This window comes from Dipteris shenzhenensis, chromosome 26, assembly GCF_047967505.1.
Source record: "Dipteris shenzhenensis isolate YYH24624 ecotype China chromosome 26, Dip_SZ_1.0, whole genome shotgun sequence".
NCBI lineage: Eukaryota > Viridiplantae > Streptophyta > Polypodiopsida > Gleicheniales > Dipteridaceae > Dipteris > Dipteris shenzhenensis.
In genome coordinates, this window is record NC_141621.1 from 17,552,575 (window position 1) to 17,580,474 (window position 27,900).

Consider the following 27,900-nt stretch of genomic DNA (forward strand, 5'->3'; position numbering starts at 1 on the left):
TGAAAGAAAGAAAACTGATTTTTCAAAATCAGAAAAGAAAGAGTATTCCAAGGTTGAAAAGAAAGAGTTTCAGCCTCAGAAGCCGAGGGGTACTCAGTTTTCAAAGGCTTATAAAGGCAAATCTCCATTCACCCCTGAACAGATAGCTGAATTCCGTAGAGATGGGAAATGCTTCAAGTGCGGCAAAGAGGGGCATGTGGCTGCCCAGTGCCCAGAAAAGCCTTCAACTTCGAAGGGAAAAGAGGCAGAGAAGCCACGGGGACTGCAAAAGCCAATGGTAGGAGGAATTCCTGACATACTGGGTCATGTTTCAAACCCAGAAGAATGAGAATTGCTGCTATCATGGGGCAAAGTCAGAGACCAGCAAGCGCTAATTTTATTTGATCCAGGGGCTACTGATAATTTCATATCAGAGGACCTAGCCCTGAGGTTGGGAATAAAGACGAAGGAGTTGGGTAGGGCTTTGGATGCCGATCAGATGTTCCTGTGGAAATCCTGTGCCAGTCACTCCCTTGATAGGGAAGCTCCGTCTTCATGTTCAGAGATATGTGGATCAGGAAGACTTCTTCATTTCTCCACTGAAACATCATGATGTAGTCTTGGGAATGCCTTGGTTTCATCGCAAGGCAGTGAAGTTGACTCTTCCTGAAAGAGTGCTGGAGTTTGTGCATAGGGGGAAAAATCAGCGTTTAGTTGCGAGGAATATTTTTTGCCGAAAAAACGGTGCTAATTATATTACTTCGAGAGCAAGATACAAAAGGTCAGCTTGTAGCTGACGGGCTGCGTTCACAAATTGGACACAGCCCAAAAAGGTACAAAATAAATCACTATCTCACGGAGGGATAAGGCGAGTGTGAATGAACAGCCAATGGAGTGGTGAGTAGCACCACCGAAGGCCCTGCGAAGTCTGCTCGAAGAAGAGGCCCTGTGTGTCCCAAGCCCGGAGGAAGCGTCTCCGCTTCTCCTGGCCGGCCCGGGAATCTCCCTGAATCTGGTCCCACTGGCCTCTGCGTGTATGAATAATCTCACTTCAGATATCCGTCATGATCTGGGCAGTCGATAAGGAGGTGCCACCGAGGATCTGCGCGTAACGCGAGGTCCAAATGTGCCATCCTGCGATGCTGCTAATAATCTCCCAGACTGGCTGCCTCTCCTGAACTCCTGTATCAGCCTCTGCTAGGTGCTGCGGGATACCCTCGAGCGGCCCCCACGTCCCCTGTGTGATAAGGAAAGTGGGGTCCTGCTGGCAAGCCTCGAATAAGTGATGAAAACCAGGTGCTGTGCTGCACCAACAGAATGCGCCCCAAGTGATCAGACCTAGCTCCGGTGCTGCGCGAGTAAGAATCCCGAAAGTCCACCTCCACACTTCCTGGGCGCGAGTGCAGCTCCACAGGCAGTGTTTAGGTGACTCCTCGTCCTCGTGGCAGATCTGACAGCATCCGTCCTGGCCTATCTTCCGCAACCAGCTCCCCACTGGAAGACCTTTGTGGGCAAGAAGCCACAGGAAGTAGGAGATCTTCCGCGGCCGCCAGCACTCCCACAAGGCCTTCCAGAAGGCCTGCAAAAAGAACCTGGAAATACCCTGTGCATACCAGTTGGGCCACTGGGTGGGGGGGCTGGGTGGGGGGGCGGCTCTGCATCCTCCCAAGAACTCGCCTGCCCAGAGTCGTGCTGTAGGCAAAGAAGGAGGTCGGCCCCTGTCCTGTCACAATCTCTGGCCAACTCCACTCTCCTGGGTCCCAATCAAGCTCTGACAAGGCCCGCCCCTCCCAGAGCCAGAGTCGCCAAAGCTGCAACTGATCCTGCTCAATGCTAGGATCGGTACGCCAGACCTTCTCAAAAAGGCCTACAACTCGAACCCTCTGCCATGGGAGTAGAGGGTCGATGAGCGCATCCTCTCTCCTGAGTCGTCCATCCCCCATAACCGCAAAGAAGGAAGTAGAGGAGTCGTCCATACGTCCTGCGACCACCAGTGGGATGCCACGGGGGGTGAACTGTCCTAGCCAAGGAACGTCACCAGGCATGAGGATCTGAGGCTCAGGTGGAACCAACCAATCAGCTGGGATCGCGCCGTCGATCTCTATGCGTCTCGCCTGGGCTCCCCGTGCACCTCCAGCTGCGTCTGCGAGATCAGCCGTCTCCAGATGTCTGTACGTGTCCCTCCAAACTCGAAGGGACCGGGCTGGCCCCTTCATCCAACCCTCCCACCTGATATGTGATCTCTCCCCCAACTGAAGACCATCAGCATCTCTGACCTGATCGTTCCAAATAAGCGGCTGGCGATCGATCTCCTCCTGGCAGCTAGGCGGGGACTGAATGAGACTGAGACGGAGTCGCCTCCAAACCATGAGGAGGCTACGAATGAGTGGGGAACGGGGCTGAGTGAGCGGGGCGGAAGTGAAGATCCACCTGAGGGACGGTAACCACTCTCCACCTCGGCGCGGGACACAAGAACCGACCCCCTGCTGAAGTAGCATCTTCCACGTCTGCCCCCCCGGGGTCAAACCACGGATGACTAGCTTGCCTAACAAGGCCTGACTCTGAAGCTCTGGATCGATGACCCCCAGGCCACCCTCAGCCTGCGGAAGAATGACTGTCTGCCAAGCAACCCTGGCTCTGGTATCTCTGAGGCCATCCTCACCGGACCAAAGGAAGTTCCGAACCAGCCTCCTGAGCTGTGCCACACTGGATCTCGAGAAACACCAACAGGACGCCACATACCAAGCCGTGGCTAGGAGGATCTGGTTGACTAAACATAAATCCCCTGGTTGGGATGGTCTGACGGTTGAATTTTTTGAAGCCTTTTGGCCTGAACTGAAGGGTCCAATTCTGCAGTTTATAAATGTAGCCTGGCAGCTTCAACATCTTCCCTCAGCTTGGAAGCATGGTCTGGTTAAGCTTGTGCCCAAAAAACCTCTATGTGAGACTATGGACGACTGGAGACCCATCACTTTGATGCCGGTTATATACAAACTGATTGCCAAGATGTTGGTACATCGGATAAAGGATATCCTTCATGAAGGCCTTCATCCCAGGCAATATGGTTTTGTTCCTAGACAACACATACATGACAATATCTCTAACACTATCATCGCAATGGAATATGCAAAATATTCAGAACAAGATGTGTTGGTCATGCAGGTGGATGTGGCTAAGGCTTTTGATACAGTACAGTGAGATTATGTTTCTCAAATCATGTTAAAACTTGGTTTTGGGCCAAAGCTAGTTAATGTCATATATTGGCTTTACTCAGATTCCACTGCTCAATGCTTTATTGGTAATCATTTGTCTGAGTCTTGGACTCTCGAACGCTCAGTTCGACAGGGATGCCCTCTCAGTGCTTTGCTCTATGCCATTGCTTCACACCCTTTGCTACTTTATATGGATCACATGGTTGATACTGGACAGCTAGAGGGGCTTCAGATTTCTGGTTCACGACCCTTCCTTGCACAGGCCTATGCAGATGATTCATTCTTCATGCCAAAGAATAGTCCTTTGGAGATTCGCCTCTTGATGGATACCCTTTCAGAATTTGGGCTAGCAGCTGGTCTTAAAATTAATTTTCAGAAATCAAAACTCTTGCCACTCAAGCATTGTGACAGGCATGCTATCTTGTGGCCAGGCCAGATTGTTTATCCTGAAAATATAGTAAGACATTTGGGCTATCCCATTGGCTGGAAAATCAGCAATAAGCAACAAATGTCCTGGGTGGTAAACAAAATTCAGAACAAATTAGAATATTGGAAGATCTCCACTTGGCCTCTGCATGTACGGCTTCGAATTGTCCAGTCTATTGTTCTAGCTTATGTCCAGTTCTATCTTCCTCTATTACACTGGTCATCTCGAGATCTCACTTCCTTTATGTCTCAAGCCATGGAGATTTTTTGGAAAACAAAGCTTCATAAAAAAGCTTTACGGCTGCTCAAAATGGATTTGCTCTGCTCACCAAGAATGCATGGTGGTTTGAATATAATCAACATCAAATTTCATGTGTTGGCAAGAAAGATCACTATGCTCAAGACTTTTTTTGAACAACAGCAGCCTTGGTCTATCATGTTGGCAATTTTGTGTGGACAGATGAGCACTAATGTTTATGGACACTGGCTAGTTGATCCATCGAAAGTGGTGCTTGGCAAATTGCAAGGTAAAATCCCTCGTTGTCCATTCTCTAATTCCTTGATTCAGGACTGGAAGCAAGTACTCTCTCACATCAAATGGTCTCCCCATCCTGCTTCTTTAGCTTCTTCACTCAGAATGGAAAGTATTCATTGGAGTGCTGTCTTTTCCTCTCCCCTTGCTGTTCAACAACCCATCAGAGCTTACAATCTTATAAAAATGGGTATCCGGTTCATTGATGATGTAGTGGATATGCAAGGAAATATTCTCACTTTTCCAGTAGCATGTCGACGATACAATTTGGGGATGCATCATCGACCCATTTGGAAAGCTATTGCTGATCTCTTACTCCCTCTGCTTCCAATTCCGACATTGAATGTCGGAGACAGGCTTCAAGATTGGCACCTTTGCTCTTCAAATACAAGCATATCCTCTAAGCCTTTGAATTTATTGACTTCTATACAGGCTTATCGTTTGATATTACCTCCTCCCTGGATTGCCCATCATGCTAATTCTCTATGGCATTTGAACAAGTCTTTAGCCTGGTGGAAAGGAAGATTGCATTTGATATGGAAATTGAAAATGCCTTTGAAGCAACGACTCTCTCTATGGCGATGTATTGTTGGTATTCTTCCAGTAGGGGTGAAATTGGCTCAAAGAAGGATAGCTTCGCCCCTTTGTCCAAGATGTCATCTTACATCTGAGAGTATTCCGCATTTACTGTGGTTTTGTTCATATTCCAGAGACCTCCTTGACAGAATCTCCTATTTCTTATCTCTCAGATTCCCAGCTCACAGGTTCTACAGGTTTTTCTCGATATATGGCAAACTATCAGCTTCTTTATCACAGTATTCTCTTTTCTTCCACTGGATCAGATACTGGGCTTTATGGACCCTCTGGTTACAGCACAATCAAGCATATGTGAATTCTCCACTTCAGCAGCCATATGAGTTCTTCTGAGCCTCATTGCGGCAGTCTTTATATGATGCCTTGCATAGGAAGATTTAGATCTTTCTTGTATTCAGCTTTTCTTTTACTGCTTTTGATGGATAGGGCTTTGGCTCTCTTTTGAGCTCTGCCCAGATGTAAATGAATGTATCATAATATAAGTATCTTGGTTTTACAAAAAAAAAAAAGTGTGTGGAGGCACAGATTGCGAGCATGCAATCTACCATCGAGGAGACGTCCAGATGGGTCGACGTAGCCAAACGGGAACCTGCAAGGGTAACCGTTTCAGCTACACTCCTGGAGCAGCAGCAGAGAGCCAGCAAGGCTTTCAACATCAGAATACATGGGATTCCCCACACTAAGGCTACACCAATGGCAAATGTGCACGCCTTCGTGACCACTACCCTAGGGGCGACTGAGCACAGGATTGAGAGAGCATGGCGGGTTGGGAGGGACCCCAACCGAGAGCAGCCCCTTATCATACGGTTCCATGACGCCCAGGCACAAATTTTGGCTTTACGTCGTAGGTCAACCTTACGAGACTGGCCAGCGATCTCCATGGATGAGGACCTCACACCACTGCAAGTTGAGGAGAGGCGTTTTCAATTATAGCAACGGGATTAGGCCCGCAAGGAGGGGAAGTGGGCAATAGTACGAGATGGACAACTCCTTACAGGCCCCCGTCGGGCACCCACCTCTCCTCCCGCATAGGGAGGCGGGGTCTATGAGACCTAGCATCCGAGACCCTATCCTATACCATCTGGAACTGTAATGGTACCTTATGATTAGAACCAGGAAACTTCTCAGAATCCTATACAAGTCACGACATAGTCTTTTACACAGAGACACATCAGAGCCCAGAGCGCCGACTACCAGTAGTCAACGGGTATACATGGGAGTCTGCCTTCAGATTTGAGACGAGTAATACAGGAGGGGTTCGAGGGTCAGGAGGAGTTCCAGTCCTTTACAGATCCACACTTTTGGGAGCCATCTCAATTGAGCAGAGAGATCCCCACTATAGGTTTCTTTGGATCTGGATTCGACACATGGATAGCCGGGATCTGTAAATTGCAGTTTGCTACTTCCCCCCCCAACATCCCGCTTTGCCAGAGATATTCGACTACAGTTCTTTTGTGAGTCTCATGATTTGAAGGTCAACTTGGGTAAAACCAAGGTTATGATCTTCAATACATCTCGAGCCATCATACGCGATGAGCATTTTGCATTTGATGGGTCCCCTGTTAAGGTAGTTTCATCATACACCTATCTTGGGGTCGTCTTTTCTGGACCCATCTTCACTATGAGACCTGTGATGCATGCACATCTGAGCAGAGGATATGCTTCATTGGCTAGACTGGAGAGGCAGTGCTTCCGCTCTCACTTTCAGGATCCACGGACCAAAGGGTTGCTTTTTGACTCCTTGGTCCGCCCAGCAAGGATGTATGGCAGTCCATGCTAGGAGCCAGACTTGTCGGATACAGAGTGGGCCAGGGTAGAGCGGCTACAGGTTCTCATGTTATCACAGATGATCTGTGGTAAGCCTTCCGTCCCTCACCAGATCATCCGGACAGAGTTTGGGTCACCCCCATTACAGCTAGATGCTGCATTTCAGGTCATCACATATCTGTACCGAGTCAGGGAGTATGGGGATTACACATCCGCACGTAGCAGGATACCAGTGCTAGCACTGTCCTCTTCTATGGCACTTGCAGCATGGGGAGACCAGAGGTGTTGGTATGCACGCACAGAGAGATGGTTTGCAGGACTAGGGCTCCACTCCACATGGACAGACTACCTCCTTTCCAATACATCATGGATGCTCCTTTCTCTCCCCTCCTATCACACGAGGTCAACCAGGTTATCCGAGGGATCTACTACAGCTTCACACATTCCGGACTTGGTTGGGCCTGAGTGATCTTCCAGTCAAGCTGGGCTTCTACAGAGATCACCTCTTACATATCACAGCGGAGGGTTTCATTGATCCACCAGGAGATTCACCTACCCCACTCGCTGAGAATCTCTCTTGGGCAGTTCTAGATCTCTTCTCACAGACTTCGTATCGAGAGCGGCAGAGCAGAGTGGTTACCCAGGGAGAGGCGCATATGCACACTATGTGACATGCACGAGGTTGAGACAGAGGAGCATTTCATATTCAAATGTCATGTTTACTATGAGATCCGAGGGCGTTTCTACTGCCTCTTCAGAGACAGTTATGGGGTTTTGACCCGTTTCCTCTCCTACCCAGACCAGCAATGTTTGGCTGGTTTCATTCATGAGGTGCTTAGACACCAAGATAGGATACTCCAAGCACGGAGCCAGGAGCGGACTTTTTCCCCGACTGATACTTCTCAGAGCTCTATCACGGAGTTCTTTCAGCCAAATCACATAGACCCCCACGAGGCGAGACCTCGACGTGATCCTGACCCGAAGCCTGTGACCCAACAGCTCAGACAGAGGGTTGACTCACAAATCATACTTGGGGACATCCCCTCCTTGTTTAGGGTTGGAGCCCGACCGACGGGGGGTCACAGTGGCCTTGGTTAGACGCAGAGCTACGACCAGGAGATGTACCAGGGAGGGGGTCAGCACTCTATTGTTGACCTCATGCCTCCACTTCCACAGCCGCAGCCATCCTGATGTCCTACTGCTGATGATGATAATAATGATGTTATGATGATGTCGACGATGATGCTGAGATGGATTGATTGATATATACAGTCAAGATATGACTATGTTGTACTTAGGATTTAGTACTACCATTTTGCTTTTTTGCATTCTGCATTGGTATGGATGCTCGTTTAGTAGCCATTCATTTCAGCATGCATATCATTCTCTTTTTCTTTTACAAAAACCATGTACGCAGAAATTGCAGACTTTATTGCTTTACCACATGTAACATCAGATACAATGGGGATAGTCTCCCCTTTATTCCTCGCAACTAACTCAACAAATAACCCAAGGAAGCTGCTCCTGCGAGCTTCCCCTCCCCCCGTCGTACTCCTACCTCCCCCTAGCCTTCCCCTCCGCCCCCTTTACCCAAATGCCTAAGAGCTTCATCCAATTCAACATCCGAAAAAGGCATTTCCAGCATTGAGGCTTTGTGCAATGAGACAATAGGAGAAACAAACGTAGTAAATTTGTTACGGGCTGAAATAACCTGAGGTGTAGAAGATGATGGCTGAGAAAAGAGAAGCTGGAAATGATCCAAACATTGTTTTTCTAGCTGAGATAGAGTCTGGGTCCAAAGGCCATCTGGTTTCCTGACCCTCATGATAGATTGGCTTTGTCTATGTGCATGTAAGTTCCGGAAAAAAGATTTCGAGGAACAGCCCTTATCTAGCATAGGTTTAGCTCTGGCCCGGATCTGCCATTTGGACAACTTGCGTTTATCATTGGCATCAATTATGGAGGAAGCACAAGACAATAAATGCTGCTCAGAATCAGATAGAGATCTTTGATGACTAATTTGTACCAAATACTGCTTGTATGATTTTGCCCACTGGATATGCTGTCTGGTTTCTGCCATGTACCATCTTCCATATTCCTTAATGACATTTTGAATACGATGTATGAAAGAGGTCCAAGCAAAGTCCAGATCCTCCTGAGCGTGGGAAAGCAATGGCCTGCAAGCCAATCTGATCATATGCTGGAAATTTTCATGAGAGAGATATAATTGATTAACCTGTAAATTTCTGACTGAAGAGAGCTGCAAGTCATCCAGAGGCATACCAAAGGAAAGAATGAGCCATAGTGGAGTATGATGAGATAATTGCTGTGAATAATCAGTCCACATTTGACATGTATATTCATCATATTGCTGAGCATGAAGAAGATAAAATCTATCAAGCCTGGCCCAATATTCTGTGAAAGCATTATGATGATATGTAAATCCCAAAACTGATGGGTGAGTTGCTGTCCATAAATCTGCAAATTGAAGAGATGATGTCATATGTTCCCATTGCTGAATTTCAAAAGGCAGCATATGGGATTTATGTGTAGTGTTGTCCTTCCAGTGAGGAGAATTGTTGAAATCACCACAAAGTAGTGCATTTGAAGACCAAGGATATTGCTTGATGGAGTTCCACATTTGAGCTCTTGATGCTGAATTTTGAGAAGCATACAAAGATCCTATTTCAAAAATCTCTCCATTAATCATACATTGGATAATCATCCATCTTCCACCAAGATCATTATATGCTATCAAGGGTTGCAGATCATGTCTGGCTAAAATGCACAGCCCAGAGAACTGTTCAGATCCTTAATAAAATATATCATATCCAGAAAAAAACCCATGCTGGCCAGCCAAAAAATGCTGATTATGCTCTTGTAGACACACAACATCCGGATGAGTTGTATTTATATAATGCCATAAAAGCCTCCATTTATTCTAGTTGCAGAGGCCCTGTATATTGTAGGAAAAACATTTAAGAGAAGCACGCATGAAAATATATACAAGAGATGATCTGTCCTCAAAAAGAACAGGAGGCCTCAAGCCTCTGCCATTGCCACAGGGTCTTGCTGACCCTCAGCATCCAATTCCCTGATAATATCATCTTCTTCACAAAGGGGAAGACCCTTCTTGACTGCATTAACCCATGCCTTTGAGATGGGGTTGCTTGGAGAGGTAGAAGATTGTCTTGGAGAAGGAGCAAAGGCATCCCAATTACGAGATTGGAGAGGTCTTTGTTTGAGGGGCACCGTCTTCTTTGCAGTCTGCCATCCCTCATGAGAAGATGGGTTATTTTCCCCTAACTTGCTTTTTCCTTTATCCTTATTTGGAGCTGAAATGGCCTGGGTCCCTGTATGAACTGAAGGCTTTGCTCCTTTAACTTCAATCTTTTCAACATATGTCTTCTGACCTCCTTTATTTGATGGCAGAGGGATAGCTGCTGGAGGAGGTGGATGAAGGATAGAGGGACACTCTGAAGCAAGATGCCCAAACTTGTGACAAGAAAAACAAGCTCCAACAAAAATGCCCCATTTTAAAGTGAAATATTTTTTTCCCAAATTAACACCCTCAATCTCAACTGCAATAGAGAAGGGGGTCAGTCTATCAGTATCCCACAAGATGCAAAAACGATTTTTATTACCTGTGGGACGAGGAGGACAGATCACTTGTCCCAATGTCATAGCTAAACCTGGAAGCTCTGTTCTCATGTAATCTGGAAAATCAACCACTTCAACCCATACTGGGCAGTGATGCTTAATGAGATTCTGATAGTCCTTATTAGGGGACCAGGGCATAATATGCACCATTTGTCGACCAAAAAATAAAGGAGACATTTCCAACATCTTTTGTTTTGTCAAGGCATCCAAAAGATGTACTTCATAAAATCCTCGGGAGGCAAAATAGACTCCTTCTACATAGCATCCACCTAGGAGAGAATTCACCCATTGTCCCACATCATTAGCAGAGGGAATTTTGCCTGGGAAAAAGATGATCACTGTAGTTTGAGAGAGCTTCTTCAAAGGATGCACAAGAGAAGGCAACTTCATTTTGTAAGTGAGTTCCGGAGCAGGTTGAATCCATTCCCTTCTACTTTGTTGAAAATCCTCATTCAACATATCAAACACATATGAAGCATCTTCAGAAGAAGGAGCTATGGGGGGAGAGGTTTCCCGTGCTTGTCGTTTGGGTTCAGGAGAGAGTGCTCTCTTGACATAATATTTGTTTGCTTCTGCCATGGAGGCTGAGGGATTCAACCAATATCTAGTTGATAGTAGTTGTTTGTAGATAAGCGATTACAAGCATCAACAAGCAACAGGGCTTCAAATAGCCAAGAGTGTATCTCTTTGAAGAGGTGCTTGCATCAACATAGATATTGCACCCACTTTTCAAGTCGTTGCATACAGCAATAGATTTTTAATCATTTGCATAGTGTTCGTCTCATTGGATTGATGTGCGTTAGAGAAAGCGCATACAATAGGCACTTTAGTACATTTGAAGTTAAAGTGTAAGATCTCGTTTGAATGCTCCTTGATTGACCAGGGTAAGCTGGTTATCTTCTCTTTATCCTTGCTCAGCTTGCGAGCTGTGTTTGGAATTGGCGGGGTGATTCACAATGAATGCTTGCAGAGGTTGTTCGTGCTTTTGATCACCGTGGGCAGTTTAGTGATGCTTCAACCCATTGTTTCAGTATTCCAGTGAGTCAGTGGACACTTGTGATTGACTGGGGAGCGTGTGACCTTGTTTGGGCTGCTAGTAAATGCTCTTTGGTTCTTGTGCATGTGTTAGCACTGATGTGGATGCTTGTTGTCACTGGGGTGTGAGAGCAGGGTCCAATAGGGCTAATGTTTGGAATTTTGATGCCTACCGAGAGTGGAAGATGCATTGAATGCAAGGAGGATTGAATTCATTGTGTATCCTATTGGCTGCCTTTGGCTAGTAACATATTCCTTGTGGGGATATGTTTTTGGTTTCTCCAGGAGATAGGTCACATGCAGGCAAGGGTTGCTAGGTAGATGGCACATCTTTGGTACAACCTGAATGTTGAGTAGGCAGGGGTCAGGAATCCATGCTTGGAATGCGAAGTATCATTGGAACCCCGAGAGGGATGGTACAGGTGTGATTGCCATAGTGTTTTCATAAAGATAGTCAAATCTTTGACTATAAACCACTTCAATATGAAAAATACCATGATACTTCCACGGTCCATATTGAAGTCAATACTTAGTCAATTCAAGATCTATCACTTCAAGCAACTGAATCACATATAGAAGAAAATTTTTGAAATGACAGACTTCTGGAAAAGTCAAGCTTTGACCAAGATTTCTGAGCTATCCCCAAATTGAGCAAACAGAAACTAGAGGATCCAATTGGACCTGTCCTGAGCAGCAACAAAGGGGCATTTATAGCGCAATGAAAGCTCTTAATCATCATTAGTTAAACCATCGATCTCCAGCACCAATGTGGTGAACTGAGAGATGTAGGTAGACAGGGAGCCCGTTTGCTCCAACTATCAGAGTTTTGAACGTGCTTGGAAGTCCGCATTGGTAGGTATGAATTGCTTACGGAGCACATGTTCAAAACGTTCCCATGTTAACACACTTTTGCCGTCCGTCGTTGCCACCATAAGAAAGTTGTATCCTTGAGGAGGGAGGCTGCCAAGGCAATCCTTTTTGCCTTCAGTGAGGTCAACGGTATCAAAGTACATGCGCAGTTTTGCGAGCCATTGGTCAACTTTTCGGCGATTTCGTTGACTAGTGTAGGCTTCCGGAAGTTTAATGTCAAGTCTTTTAGTTTTGGAAGCTTGGAGTAAGCGGTAGATGGGATGGAGTTCAGTGTTTTCTACCTCTGGTGGGAACGAGTTCACGTAGTCATCTGGTGGCGTCACATCATCTTGTGTATGTGTGGTACTGTGAGAATCCTGGAGTTGTTGGACTTTCTGGACCAAGTCAGAGATGCTGTCCTGAAGCTGAGAAATTTGAAGTTGAAGTAGTGCTTCGCCTTGTAAGTTGACTTCAGGAGTCTTTTTTTGACTTGAGTCGCTTATCTCCGGAGAGGCTGCATGCGAGCGTTGCGACATATCTGAGGTCCCTGTGAGAAGAGCACGAACCTGCGCTCTAGTTTGTACCATTCCTGGAAGAAGATCCAGGCTGCTCCCTGAGGTTGCTCATGTTGGAGGGGGCAGGTGAGGCAAGATGGAACGACCCGTGGAAATCTGGTAAAGGAGGTCCTATCTGAGGTAACACTGGTGATGCTGAAGTGGGTGTTAGTGCTCGTGAGAGTACAGGGGTAGGTTGCAGAGTCCACGGATCTGAGAAAGGATAAGGAGCTGCTGTCGGGAGTCCTGATGCCTTATCTTCTAGCACTCCTACTGCTGCTCCCCAAACTCAGGAACAATCAAGATGGGATGCAAGAGATGCGAATGCACATTCCTGTATTGCTTTATCATTTAAGAGAATCATTATTCCAGACATCCGGTCTTGCAGGACAGCAAAGGATGCTTGGGACAAATTGGGCTTCTCTTTATCAGATTTGCAATGAGGCACGTGCTGCATTTTAAGAAGACAGTTGCAGGAAATCAGTATGAATGAAGGTGATTCTATGAATGCATATCTGACAAAGGTAAAGGATCTCATGGAACAACTTGCCAATATTGATGAGGTGGTGCCAAATTCTCAGCTTGTCAGTACCACATTGAATGGATTGCCAGATACATATCAAGGGTTTGCTACAACCCTTTGGTTAGTGGCCATGGGTAATTTAGACCACTACTCTTTTGATCAGCTTGTCACTTTGCTTTTGCAGGAAGAGCAAAGTCATGCTAATAGACAAGCCATTATTCCTGATCATGCATTTGCTTCACAGCAGACAGGAAGAGGCAAGGCTTCCAAGCCTATGGGCAAGCCTAAATCTGCACATAGCAGCTGCAATTTCTCCCATGCATCTAAAAATATTGTCGCAAGCCTGGACATGACATTTCAGAATGCAGAAAGCGCATTACTTCAGAGAAAAAGAAAGCAGGATTGATAGTTAATGCCTCACATGCAATTGAATCCCACGAGCCAGCAGATGCTTCACATGCACATGCTTTCCAGGATGATTGGGCATGGGCTGTCCATTGCTCATTTGATCCCTCCAAAGTTGATGCACTCTTTACTTCTAATGATGCTCAGTCTTGATATTTTGATAGTGGTGCTTCCAAGCATTGTAGGCCATCTTTTGGTGGTTCTAGTGATGCCCTATAGGCCATGGTATGTGCCTTGTAGGCATAAGTGTAGGCACTTATAGTGTTAGTGCCTTCTATGCCACATAGGACACTTAGTCCTATGTGACGCCTAGGACACTTAGTCCTAGGCCTAGGTACAAGTACTTTGTACTTGTGTTTTTCAATCCATCTAAGTTTGACGTGACTTCTCTTCGACTCGTCCTGTACCTGCACTCTCTCTCTCTCTTCGTTTCACATCTACAGTGGTATCAGAGCAGATTTTGCTCTTGTCTTCCAGCTCTACTCAGCCCGCGAGTCCTCCATTTGCTCTTTGGGAAGTCTGCTGCCCTGCTGGTCGACATATTTTCAGCACCTGCAGTTTTTCGAGGTCTCCTTTAGCACCTGTGGCCATCAGATGCCATTTTTCGTACTGTAGATCTAGGCGTCCAGTCTCACCTGTTCCGTACTACATACAGTACCTTAGCGGTACAGCCCGTACGTGAACACGTACATTGTCGTCGCCGTACAACTGCGCATCACCGTACTGCATTGCCGCATTGCACATCCGTACTGCACGTCGTCGTACACCAGCGCATCGCCGTACTGCATCGCCACATTGCACGTCCGTATTGCACGTCGCCGTACACCTGCGCGTCGTCGTTGTACATCTCCTTCACTGTATTTTCGCATTGTCGTACAACGTACGGCCGTACAACCGTACAGTCGTACAGTTGTACTCGAGCTGGCCGTACAGCCGTACCCTGTACTTGAGCTGTCCGGACAGCTGGTACTTCCCTCGATACTGTAGTACAAGTTTTAGAGGATATTGAGTCAGATTTGCAGGACATTGGGTCACATTTGCGAGATTCTAGCAAAATTTGGGGCTTTCCCACATTTGCCCTCTTTTTGGCCTATTTGCCCTAAATAAATTTGGGGCTTTTGCCAAATTTGCTGTTTTTGCATCAGATTTGCATACATTGGGTCACATTTGCAAAAATTTCAGCAAAATTTGGGGCTTTTCTGAATTTGCCCTCTTTTTGGCCTATTTGCCCTCAATAAATTTGGGGCTTTTGCCAAATTTGTTGTTTTTGCAGTGAACATTGCCTGTCACAGTCACATTTGGGTCAGATCTGCATTTGCCCTTTGATTTGGGTCAGAAATTTGCAGATATTTGCTGTCATTTTTGGGACAGCCAGCTTTTTGCAGTGATAGCCTTGAGGCTTTTGGGTTTTCAGGTCTTTTACAGGTTATCACAATGGCTGGGAACAATCAAGATTTATTTGGAGTTCTTCGTGAAGATAAGTTGGATGGCACCAACTATCCGATATGGTCTTATCTCATGAAACATATTCTTGTTGCAAAGCATTTGTGGAATATTGTTTCCGGGGCTGATCTGAGGCCAGCCAATGCTACAGTGGTTGTTTCTTCTGCTGGTCCTTCTGCAGGTGGTACTCCTCCTGATGCCTCTTCCTCTAGCACTCCTGCTGCTGCTCTTCCAACTCAAGAACAGTCAAGATGGGATGCAAGAGATGCAAATGCACATTCATGCATTGCTTTATCATGCAAGAGACTCATTATTCCACACATCCGGTCTTGCAGGACAGCAAAGGATGCTTGGGATAAATTGGCTTCTCTATATCAGATTTGCAATGAAGCTCGTGTTGCATATTTGAGAAGGCAATTACAGGAAGTGAATATGAATGAAGGTGAGTCAATGGATGCATATTTGACAAAGGTCAAGGACCTCATGGAACAGCTTGCCAACATTGATGAGGTGGTGCCAAATTCACAGCTTGTCAGTACTACATTGAATGGACTACCAGATACATATCAAGGGGTTGCTACAACCCTTCGATTAGTGGCCATGGGTAATCCAGACCACTATTCTTTTGATCAGCTAGTTACTTTGCTTTTGCAGGAAGAGCAAAGTAGAGCTAACAGACAAGCCATTATTCCTGATCATGCATTTGCTTCACAGCAGACAGGAAGAGGCAAGGCTTCCAAGCCTATGGGCAAGCCAAAATTTGCGCATAGCAGCCGCAATTCCTCTACGCATAACAGCTGCAATTCCTCCCATGCATCTAAAAATACAGCAGATAAGGGAAAGAAGAAAAGATGCAACTATTGTCGCAAGCCTGGACATGACATTTCAGAATGCAGGAAGCGCATTGCTTCGGAGAAAAAGAAAGCAGGATTGACAGTTAATGCCTCACATGCCATTGAATCCCATGAGCCAGCAGATGCTTCACATGCACATGCTCTTCAGGATGATTGGGCATGGGCTGTCCATTGCTCATTTGATCCCTCCAAAGCTGATGCACTCTTTGCTGCTAATGATGCTCAGTCCTGGTACTTTGATAGTGGAGCTTGCAAGCATGTCACATCTTGCAGACAGTTGTTTCATTCTCTAGCTGATGCACCTCGAGGGGGGACTGTTACATGTGCCAATAATGCTTCATATGTTGTAAAAGGAGTTGGAGATGTGCAGCTCTCATCCATTTCCAGCCATCCTGTCACTCTGACAAATGTTCTTTTTGTGCCTGGAATTGAAGTCAACTTGATTTCAATTTCAGCAATTGCTACTTCAGGTTTCAGAGTATTTTTTGATGGCTACAGATGCCTAGTATATGATCTTCGTGATGACAATGCCATAGTTCTCACTGGCACTTTGCAAAAAGGGCTTTATCATCATTCAGCTGCACTTTCTACTGAAGGATTAGCTATTTCAGATTCACAGCTCGCTGAAACTCATCTTTGGCATGAGAGAATGGGCCATCTCAATTATAGAGCTCTTGCAAAGCTACATTCACAGCAGATGGCAAATGATGTACCTCAGACTCACACAGTTTCTAAACATGTGTGTGAGGGTTGTCTTTTGGGTAAGATGCATCGATTTCCTTTTCAAAAGAATTGTCCAAAACTCTCACAAAGGAAATTGCAGCTAGTACACAGTGATATCTGTGGCCCAATGAGGACAAATGCCATTGGAGGATACAAGTATTTCATGACTCTCATTGATGATTTCACAAGGTATTGCTGGGTATATCCTTTAAAGGCCAAATCTGAAGTTTTCTTATGCTTTTAGAGATGGCTGAATATGGTTGAGAATGAATCAGGATGCAAGCTTATCACCCTCAACACAGATAGGGGGGGTGAGTATATGTCAAAGGAGTTTGATGCATTTCTATCCTCACGGGGCATTATTCACTCATACACTACTCCTTACACTGCTCAGCAGAATCCTGTTTCTGAAAGAAAAAACAGGTCCACAATGGAGATGGCCAGATGCATGCTTAAGGCCAAGTCTTTGCCTAATAAATTTTGGCTTGATGCAGTAATGTGTGCCAACTATGTGCTGAATAGATCACCTACACAGGCATTAAAGACTATTACACCTTATGAAGCATGGAAAGGCAGGAAGCCTTCACTTTCACACATGAAAGTTTTTGGGTCTCTTGCATATGTTCATGTACCATCTCAGCTGAGACATAAGCTTGATGACAAGGCAATCAAGTGCATATTCATTGGTTACAGCCAGGAGAGCAGAGGGTATCGGTTATATCAACTAAATACTGGGAAGATTATTGTCAGTAGAGATGTGATCTTTGCTGAACATTCAGCTTCTCCTCTTGTGGACTGCAAAGCAAAGCCAGATATTGACATGTTTGATGCCTTTGAATCTTGGTTACCTCTACCATCATCAGAAGAGGATTTTGAGCAGCAACATTCGCCTCCTGCAGGCCCTCCACAAACCAATAATCAGCCTCAACCTCATGCTGATTTGCAGGTTTCTCTTCCGCCACAAAATGATCCCATTACTAATGATGCAGTCATTGAAGAAAGAGCTGTCAATAGACACTAAAGGCAAGGTCCCAGATGGCTTCTTGACACATTGAGGGACAGCAAACAAGATCAGCCTTTTGCTGCCCGGACAAGATAGGGAATAGACAGCATGGTCACTTTCTTGAGTTTGCACTCCTTGCTACAGCTTGCAATGAAGAGCCTTTGTGCCATAAAGATGCTTTTGACAGCAAAGAGTGGATGGATGCAATGAAAGCTGAGTTACAATCTATTGCCAAAAATGACACTTGGGAATTAGTAGATCTCCCACCTGGCAAGCATGCCATTGGAATGCGGTGGGTCTACAAATTAAAAAGGAAATCTGATGGCAGCATAGATCGATACAAAGCTCGTCTTGTTGCAAAAGGGTATGTCCAACAACAAGGCATTGACTTTGAGGAGACATTTGCTCCCACATCCAGGATTACTACCATTCGATGTGTCATTGGCATTGCAGGCCATCATCATTGGCAAGTGCACCAACTTGACATCAAGACTGCCTTTCTTCATGGGGATCTGCAGGAAGAAGTCTATGTCACACAACCTCCTGGCTTTGAGGTTGTTAATTCTGAAAATAAGGTATGCCGGCTTAGAAAAGCCCTTTATGGTTTGAAGCAGGCACCCAGGGCATGGTATGCCAAAATTTATGCACACTTACTATCCCTTGGTTTTCAGAATAGTCCTACAGAACCCACTCTTTATTTCCGTGGGAGTGGATCTGATTTTTTAGTGCTGATTTTATATGTGGATGATATGCTTATCACGGGCCCAGATACTCAGCAAATTGCAGCTTTCAAGGCTGATTTGCAGCAGATTTTTGACATGTCAGACATGGGACAGCTCCATTATTATTTGGGCATTCAGTTTGCTCACGTTGAGGGGGGTATCATGATGTCTCAGTCCAAGTATATTGGACAGCTCCTTGATCGTTTTTAGTTTGAGGATTGCAAGCCAATCTCTACTCCAGTGGACCCTGGCTTCAAATTCTCAGCTCATGATGGGAGCCCACCATGTGATATCACTCTTTATCAGCAGGCTGTTGGATGCCTTATTTATTTATGTCACACCAGACGTGACTTGCAGTATGCAGTATCTCAGCTCAGCAGATTCATGCACATGCCCAGTTCACAGCATTGGCAGGCAGTGAAGAGAGTCTTCAGATATCTCAGAGGCACTCAGGATTTAGCCCTCCTCTATGGTCATCAGGGTTCACTTACCATGCATGCTTACACGGATAGTGACTGGGCAGGATGTTCCGACACCAGAGTGTCACATACTGGCAATTGTTTTTTGCTTGGCAATTCATGTATTTCTTGGCTCAGCAAGAAGCAACCGACAGTTGCCACGTCTAGTTGTGAGGCTGAGCACAGGGCAGCCTTCACCGCTACAGTAGAGTTTGGCTTCGACAGTTACTTACAGATCTTGGTATTTGCCAGACATCCTCCACTATTGTCTACACTGACAGCCAGAGTGCTTTGGCCATTGCGCGTAACCCAGTGTTTCATGCGCGTACCAAGCATATTGAAGTTCACTATCATTATGTTCGGGAGCGGTTGTCAGCAGGAGACATAGAGTTGTCCTATCTTCCCACAGAGGACAACATCGCAGATATGTTTACAAAGGCACTTCCTCGTCCCAAGTTCGAAGTCTTCCGACAGGCTTTACACTTGGTTCCCTTTGTTACATGATTTGACATTCCTTGTACATTCATAGGTGGCTATATCCTTTTGGATGAACATGTGCCACCATGACCAGAAACTACCAGGTATTCTGAGACGTTTCCAGAGTACTTCAGCCATCCCATGGGGGTTTGTAGGCCATCTTTTGGTGGTTCTAGTGATGCTCTATAGGCCATGGTATGTGCCTTGTAGGCATAAGTGTAGGCACTTATAGTGTGAGTGCCTTCTATGCCACGTAGGACACTTAGTACTATGTGACACCTAGGACACTTAGTTCTCGGCCTAGGTACAAGTACTTTGTACTTGTGTTTTTCAATCTATCTAAGTTTGACGTGACTTCTCTTCGACTCGTCCTGTACCTGCACTCTCACTCTCTCTCTCTTCGTTTCGCATCTACAAGCACGTCACATCTTGCAGACAGTTGTTTCATTCTTCAGCTGATGCATCTCAAGGGGGGACTGTCACATGTGCTAATAATGCTTTCTATGCTGTAAATGGAATTGGAGATGTGCAGCTCACATCTATTTCAAGCCATCCTGTCACTTTAACAAATGTTCTCTTTGTGCCTGGAATTGAAGTCAACTTGATTTCAATTTCAACAATTGCCACTTCAGGTTTCAGAGTGATTTTTGATGGCTACAGATGCCTGTTTATGATCTTCGTGATGACAATGCCATAGTTCTCACTGGCATTTTGCGAAAGGGGCATTTTGCGAAAGTATGCAGTATCTCAGCTCAGCATATTCATGCACATGCCCAGTTCACAGCATTGGCAGGCAGTGAAGAGAGTTTTCAGATATCTGAAAGGCACTCAGAATTTAGCCCTCTTCTATGGTGATCAGGGCTCACTTACCATGCATGCTTACACAGATAGTGACTGGGCAGGATGTTCCGACACCAGAGTGTCACATACCGGCAATTGTTTTTTGCTTGGCAATTCATGTATCTCTTGGCTTAGCAAGAAGCAACCAACAGTTGCCACATCTAGTTGTGAGGCTGAGTATAGGGCAGCTTTCACCGCTACAATAGAGAGTGTTTGGATTTGACAGTTACTTATAGATCTTGGTATTCGCCAGACATCCTCCACTATGGTCTACACTGACAGCCAGAGTGCTTTGGCCATTGTGCGTAACCCAGTGTTTCATGCGCGTACCAAGCATATTAAAGTTTACTATCATTATGTTCGGGAGCGGTTGTCAGCAGGAGACATAGAGTTGTCCTATCTTCCCACAGAGGACAACATAGCAGATCTGTTTACAAAGGCACTTCCTTGTTCCAAGTTTGAAGTCTTCCGCCAGGCTTTACACTTGGTTCGCTTTGTTACATGATCTGACATACCTTGTACATTCATAGGTGGCTATATCCTTTTGGATGAACATGTGCCACCATGATCAGAAAATACTAGGTATTCTGAGACTTTTCCAGAATACTTCAGCCCATACCATGGAGGGGGGTTTGTAGGCTATCTTCTTCCAGCTCTAGTGATGTCCTATAGGCCCTACTATGTGCCTTGTAGGCATTGGTATAGGCACTTAGTTTATTGTGTGCCTTTTATGCCACAAAGGACACTTAGTCCTATGTGACACCTAGGACACTTAGTCCTAGGTCTAGGTATAAGTACTATGTACTTGGTTTTTACACACTACTCAAGATTGACGTGACGACTGTTTCTTTCGACTCTTTGTACCTTACACTCGCTCTTTCATTCAACGATCCTACACTCAGTAATGGCTTGGTTATGTGTGAATGCATTGATTGGCATGCTGACAGATTGGTCTACTTGTGTTATGCATGACTACTGAAAGGAACCAAAGTAATAGCACTGGGAGTTGATTACTAGCACAGACACGTGTTGGCATTGTACTGGGTTGCACCTGCGGGTGAGCTCTTAAAGGGAGTCCCTTTGTATTTTTGAGCTAACCTGTAATTAAATAAATACCGCAAGGGGCGCCAAGTGTTGGGGCCAACAGGTGTTACTCTTTATGCTTCTGAGTAGGGGTATTCTAGCCTCCCTTGTTTTAAATGGTTCCATGATGCTATGCATTGAAGTTTCATGCTCTGAGTTTTGTTTGTGGACAAAGGCTGTATTTTCAGTTTTGTGAGATAGTAGAGACAGTTACACTGCCCTTTGTGATCAAAGGCCGGTTATAGCTCATGGATGCATGTACCTTTTGGATCAGTAGAATAGGTCATTTGATGGTTAATTTGCAAATCAATGAGCATGTAGAGCGAGTAGGTATGCAATGGGATAGGTAGAGCTACAGGTGGGATTACTCCACCTTGGATAACATTTTTACTGTGGCTGGCTTTCCAGATGGCAAGGTGGAAGGGATCTTCGGACAGAGAGTCTACATAAGCTTAGTGGAGCACGTGCGCTTAGAGATCTAGAGGTGCCAAGAGAACACTTCCCTAAGGGAAGAAATATTATAAAAAAAGCTCCTGCCATACTGAAGTCAGTTTGCTTATATTAAATAAAATTAGTACAAAAGAGACAGATCCAGAGTCCCACCAATGATGTGGTCCTCTGATCTTACCACAAGGTCCTTCTCCTATCTACTGGCTATCTCTAGACTCGAGCCCGCGTGCTTCACCTCGAGCGTAAGTAGACTTTCCGTCTAGAACGATCCTCTCCACCTTGCTGTCTGGAAACCAACCTAGGTGGGCAGCCTCCTGCAAGCTAGGTCTGCAGCACAAGGTACTTCTTTCTCCTCCTGACTATAGGCCCAAAGGTAGCCCTGCTGCTGCTCCTTCTGCTGGTGGATTGACTGCTCCAGATGATGAATGAATGAGGCTAAATGGCCTCTTTATATAGGCCCCAAGGGGGCTGGCAAAAACCGACCAGCCTGCTACAGACTGGCCGACCAGTCTGTGGCTGGTCCAGCCCTAAAAGGGCACACCCCCCCAGGGCTTTTGGCCCACACTTTCAGGGTCCTTTGGCCCTCCTTTCAAGGCAGGTCTCCAGCCTATAAAAGGCCTGCCTCCTGCCCACTGACAGCCACAGTTCCTGCTGTAGATCTGGGCCTGCACATCCTGCCATATCTGCACCTCTGCCAGGCCCTCTTCCCAGCCACCTGTCCTGCGCCGTACACTGCTGATGTCATCGTGCCCTGCCAGGTCAGATCTAGGGCTTGCTGTCCCCGCCTTCTGCTCCTTCCACAGGTTCCGTCCTTTGCAGCTTTCTTCTCTTGTGAGGTGCTGCCCATGTGGCAGCCCCCTCTCTCTTTCTTCTCTGGGCATCTTCTGCCCTAGGTCTCCCTCCCCCAACTCTCCTCATTTGGGAGCTTACAAATGGGGAGGTGACCTTTCCAATAGTGGCAATATGTTAAAAGGTCCTATTTTGTTTGGACGTCATGACCTGGCAGATCCAGAGGGGGTCTCCTATTGTTCTGCTGCACCTATTGTCTGATGCTGTTGGAGATCCGGATGGGTCAGTAGATTGCAAGTGTGGGAACCCAGACACAGTTGATTGATCCTTGTGAGCTGTTATATGCCCGTTGCCATTGGAGCACTGAAGTTCATCGATCTGGCGGCAATGTACCAGTTTGGACTGTAGAGGGGGCTATCTAGCTTTGCGATACAGGTGCCCATGCAAGGAAGTAGACATTGCACCGGAGGTAGTATTAGTTGGATTATTGTCCAAGGATCCTCTGTTGGAGTCTTGTACCAGTACCAGTAGTTGGATTGACCCAGTGTACCATTACCAGACCAGAGGAGTGTACCTCATGCCTGCCTGGGAGCAACAGTTCCAGGTTTCCAGTGATCGTGCTGAGGTGGTTCCAGGCTATGTGGAGGCTCCTAGGGAGACGGCTCCCTGATGTACAGGTCGGCTGGAGGGCAGAGGGTATAGCCCCTCCTACAAGCTATGTGACACTGCCTCTAGGGCTGCTAGCAGTGGCAGCCTGGTCGGCTCTGTTGGGCAGGGAGGGGTAGAGGCCCCTCTAGGCCTGCGGGGCAGTCCCCCTTATAGGGTACGTGACTAGGCACCTCAGTCGGCCTATAGGTTGGAGAGGAGCCCTCTCTATAGGGGTGGTTGTGGCACCACTGGTCCGCCCCTAGAGCAGGGGTTTGGCCCCTTTACTACAGCCGACTATGGAGGTGGAGCCAGGCTATATATAGCCCCCCTTCCCTCATTGTTTTGCATCTCATTGCGGTGTCTGGCAGAGGAGCAGAGCGAGCCCAGTGTTGCACTTCAGGAGGAGTCCCAAGGCAGAGGTGTGGAGCAGTTCTTTCACTCTCTGTGCCTCCCGTGCTTGTGGTTGTTGAGCTGTCTGGATGAGCTCTCGAGCAGCCTGTTTGTTCCGAAGTTTCCCTCCAGTTGTAGCGGGGTTTTCTCCAGAGATCACTTGCAGTTCTCCGGTGCCTTTCTCTCCTTTCTTTCCTCCGTGTGGTGTGTGTGTGTGAGGTGTGTTCTCTCTCTCTCTCTCTCTCTCTGTGTCTCTCTCTCCATCTTATTTCCACCGCACTTCTCATAGAAGGTGGTGCGGGATTAGCTAGCGGTAGTTGGTGGTCAAAGGACAAGCTTGACTAGGATGGCAAGGTTATTATTGGAAATGCTCCCCCGGAGCTATAGCAGTTTTGTGACTATAATGACTGCAGGGTAGAGGGTGGCACCGGTGACTTTTGAGGAGCTGGCTCAATTGCTGCTGCAGCAAGAAGCTCGGGAAAAGAAGTATGACGGTGCAGAGAAGGATGACAAGGCCCGGATAGCTTAGGATAGGAGCAAAGGCAAGGGCGAGGGCAAGGGTAAGCCTGGCACAGTCAAGCCAAAATCTGATGATGGGGTAGACTCATTAGATAAAGACAACAAGAAGAAGAGAAAGAAAGAAGAGAAGTGCTTCTACTACGATGAGCCATGACATTTTGTGAAGGATTGCAAAAGGAAGAAGGCTGATCATCAGAAGAAGGATGCGAGCTTAGAGTTAGAGGATTCAGCTCAGCAGGTGGTGATAGAGGAACTTTTCTTGGTTGGCAACTCCGAGTGCTGCTGAGATTAGGTACATGGACCTTAGTGTTACTGTTAGAATGTCAGGCATTGAGGATTGGTCAGGAGAGGAGTCAAGAGTCCTTTGTGAAGGTGATGGGCAATGATGAGTGCCTGGAGTCATCTGGGTGCCCGGCTGGTGTTGCTGAAGCAGAGGGGGATTCTTCGATAGGACCTGAGAACTCAAGGTCAGACGGAGGCTGTGACTTAGAGGGGGACAATAAGACAGAACCATAGTTGGAGCTTCACGGTCCAGGTAATCTGGATTTATGCCTCTTGGGTATGTTGTTTGGTTGCAGACCTGGCCGGATGGAGGATGGGTTGAAACAGACCTTGTTAGCTTGGTGCCTGGAGGACTTCAGGCTGTTCACCCATCATGAGGAGGACAGTTGGAGGATGTCGGTACCTGGAGAGCTCGAGTTTGGAGGCGGGCTCGTGTGTAAAGGTGGTGGTGCCATTAGGTGCTGCCAAGGATGCGAAAGTGGAACTGGACATGGCGGAGCAGGAGCCACGGATTGAAAAGCCAGATGAAGACTATGACGACACTTGAGTGTTCCAAAGGGCCACGACACGGGAGCTACTGGAGCATCTTGATCGACGGAATTGGTCTGGCCAATGTGGGTCAGTGAGAGGGGGTGTTGGAATAGGGTTGGCAACCTCCCCACCTATGAACCCCCAAATGAGGAGTCCATTAGGGGGGTGGACCATAGAATAGGATTTAGCATGGGGCTGCCACATGGGCAGCACATGGGCTGCCATGTAGGCAGCAGAGAGAGAGAGAGAGGAGATACCTCGCAGATCAGGACCACCATGGTGGACAGAAGTGGTGCAGGAGTGCCATAGGGCTGTCCATGGATGGAGAGGACAAGCATGTGCAGGGAAACCCCGAAAGCCTTCCAGGGCCTGGAACAGGACTGAACAGAGATGAAACAGGTGCAGCAAGCTATGGAGGGGCCAAATTCTTGGAAATGAGGCTGCATTATGGGCAGGCCTGTCTGGCCAGTGGCAGCCTGCCACGTGGCCAGGCAGGGCCAGCCAAAGGTTGGAAGTCTGCCCCCAAAGGGGCCAAAATTTGGCCTGTTTGGGTTGGCTGGTTGGTCTGCAAAAGTCAGCCAGGAAGAGGCTACCCAGTTGGTGATTTTGGCAGGGCATGGAGCCCTATATAAGGGGCCATTTGGGGCCCCTTTACTGATCACTTGGAGGAGCCAGTTCACCAGCAGGAAGGAGCTCCAGGAGGGCTACCTTGGGCCTACGTCCAGGAGGTGAAGGAGACCTTTAAGTGCTGCAGACTTAGCTCAGAGTGGCAGCCCACCTAGGCTGGCTTCCTGGACAGCAAGGTGGAAGGGACCTTTGGACAGAGAGTCTACATAAGCTCAGTGGAGCACGCGGGCTTAGAGATCTAGAGGGGCCAGTCTTATAGTAGAAGAATATTTTGGTATTGTATTGTGTCCAGTTTGAGGACGGATGGATATATATAAGTGTTGCTTCTATATTTGTCTTGATGCACAGTCTATTTGCTGTTGCACACACATGAATGGCTGTGAAGTACACACATGTTGAAGCTTGATTCCATAGTGAAACACTTCCGTGTGCAATTCCTGGGCTTATCTCTGTGTCTTCCTCTCCGGGATACCCTCTGGTGGGATTTGATTTCCTAACAGTAGCACCAAGGGAATGCTGTGAATTTCCTTGGTGAAGCCTGGCCAATTGTAGAAGATGCCTAGGCTGACTAGAAGGATAAGGAGAAGTGCCAATAATAAAGAGAAGAGATGAATACGCAGTATTAATTGGCTTCCAAGACCTTTTCATTGTTAAAGATACATGGAAGCCTATCACTCCTGGAGGTGACATTGACAATTGCAGTTCTGGATCGTAAGGATCTTGAAATTTTAGTTTGATGCTGAGTAGAGGGTGGCCAGATGGGACTTTTCAAAGTATTGGAAAGTGAGTAAAGCTAAATTGCATTTTCAGGAATGGGACATAAAAAGCAAGGATATGTTTGCCTGCTTTCTGTGACTCCTCTTCAATGAGATTTTGACTGTTTGAAAAGGCTGACATGTCACATGACCAAATTTTTTTGGTCCGTGATTCCTTTGCCTGCAGTTGTATACTGCCTAGTAACAGGGAACCCCTTTGCCACTTTTGAGATGATCAAGGAGTCCTAATCTAATGTGACTGCTTGTGGCAAGTGTCCTACAGACTTGGTTTATCGTTTGTTGCAAAATTATGGAGCATTGTAGCACTTATCTTGGTGCTACATAACATTTCCAAAATGTGAGACTCCCTTACATGTTATGTCAGCTGTTCAAAGAATAGCGCATTGCATGCTATTCATCTGTGTTATTGCAGTATTTTTTGGTCCGTGACGCCTTTACATGCAGTTGCATGCTGCCTGGCGCAACAGGGAACCCCTTTGCCACTTTGAGATGGCCTATGGGCAAGTGTTAGTGTTGTGTATGATCTTTAATGGAAAGCAACATAGCATTCCACAGTTTCAAATAATTGACTGCAAGCTTCTTCTGTCCTTAATTAGGAAGGTAAATAGAATAATCTTTCTTTTGAATGCAAACGAATTGTAAAAACAGTTGCACGAGAGCATAATTAGGTTTTAGTTTCATTCTACTATAAGATGGCTAAGGACATGGGTATGCAGTTGATATACTGGTGACCTCTATTTTGTTTGCTATGTAGAGGCATTTGCTGTGTGTGAAAACTACAGTCCTCCAGAAGGTTTCTGTCCTCAGGATTTGTACACGCTTTTGGAGAAAGCAAGTGGTCCCGAAGATGATTCAGGTATTTGTCTGGCTCCCTCATGGTTATTGGGTATTCTTGGTTTTCCTTTGCTATTTTTGAACACCTGAGGCATTTTTGTCATGGTTTGTTCTGTATGGCTCTTTTTAATATGTTTACATCTATTTTACATTTCTTCAGCTCTAACCTTGATTTGTAAATGTGCAGACTGTTGCAGTGCTTGGTTTGAAGGACCGAACAAATTGTATATTCCTTTTCTTGCTTGCGGAGATTTGAGTGGCTATGACGCTGATCAGTCATATCCTCTTCCAAAGGAGGGTGATAACAACTCTCCTTATGAAACCTTAGAACCTGTACAGCCACCCATTGCACCCCCTTACAAGACTGCCATTGAACTACAAAAGAAAGCAAGGCAAACAAAGGATAACGAATTTAAAAACCCATTTGATGTAGCATAGCTCACAGCTGATGGTTGAATCTTGATATTGAAATTTTGCGAATAATTGGGCAGCATGGTATTGAGTGCTCTAATGTGTTAGAAAAGTTGGAAGAGTGGATCACGCACATTGTTTTGCTTCGTAGTTTTCCATTTTCTGCCTATTTTAGTTGTAACTTCTTTTGAAGGCTTTTTTTTGGGGGGGGGGGTTGCATGGGGTTGCCATGTGGTAGATAAGCTTTTGAGGAGAGTGACACGTGGTTATCAGCCACATCATTTGGCCATCCTAGCACTTGCCGCAGCATTGCTATGTCATGATAGCATGCCACCTCATCAAAGTACCACATCAATAGGCCATGTCATTAGCCACAATCATTACTACATCAATGCCATGTAGCAAACTACAACCTTGACACACTGTGTTACATAGGCACAATTTTTCTTGAGCATACACCGTGCCACATCACCTATGTGTGCCACATCACCATTTTTCCACTCT

General features: G+C 46.3%; 2 protein-coding genes across 4 annotated transcripts in view; both read left to right on the top strand.

Moving 5' to 3' along the window:
- Positions 1-27,502, top strand: part of LOC147884754 (S-adenosyl-L-methionine-dependent methyltransferases superfamily protein) — a 40,271-nt gene extending 12,769 nt beyond the window's left edge. Inside the window, exons 10-11 of one of the 3 annotated variants that reach the window (XM_087397547.1) lie at positions 26,906-27,007; positions 27,173-27,502. In XM_087397547.1, the coding sequence (XP_087253673.1) occupies positions 26,906-27,007; positions 27,173-27,423 (353 nt within the window). In that variant the 3' untranslated portion in view covers positions 27,424-27,502. Of the gene's footprint in view, positions 1-21,547; positions 21,641-26,905; positions 27,008-27,172 lie in introns of those variants that run through there. The other 2 variants (XM_087397548.1, XM_087397549.1) reach the window with 2 other exon arrangements.
- Positions 4,078-5,076, top strand: LOC147884755 (uncharacterized). The gene is made up of 2 exons (XM_087397964.1): positions 4,078-4,838; positions 4,992-5,076. Exons 1-2 carry the CDS (start codon positions 4,078-4,080, stop codon positions 5,074-5,076), a joined length of 846 nt encoding a protein of 281 aa, XP_087254090.1.
- Positions 27,503-27,900: the final 398 nt, after the last annotated feature.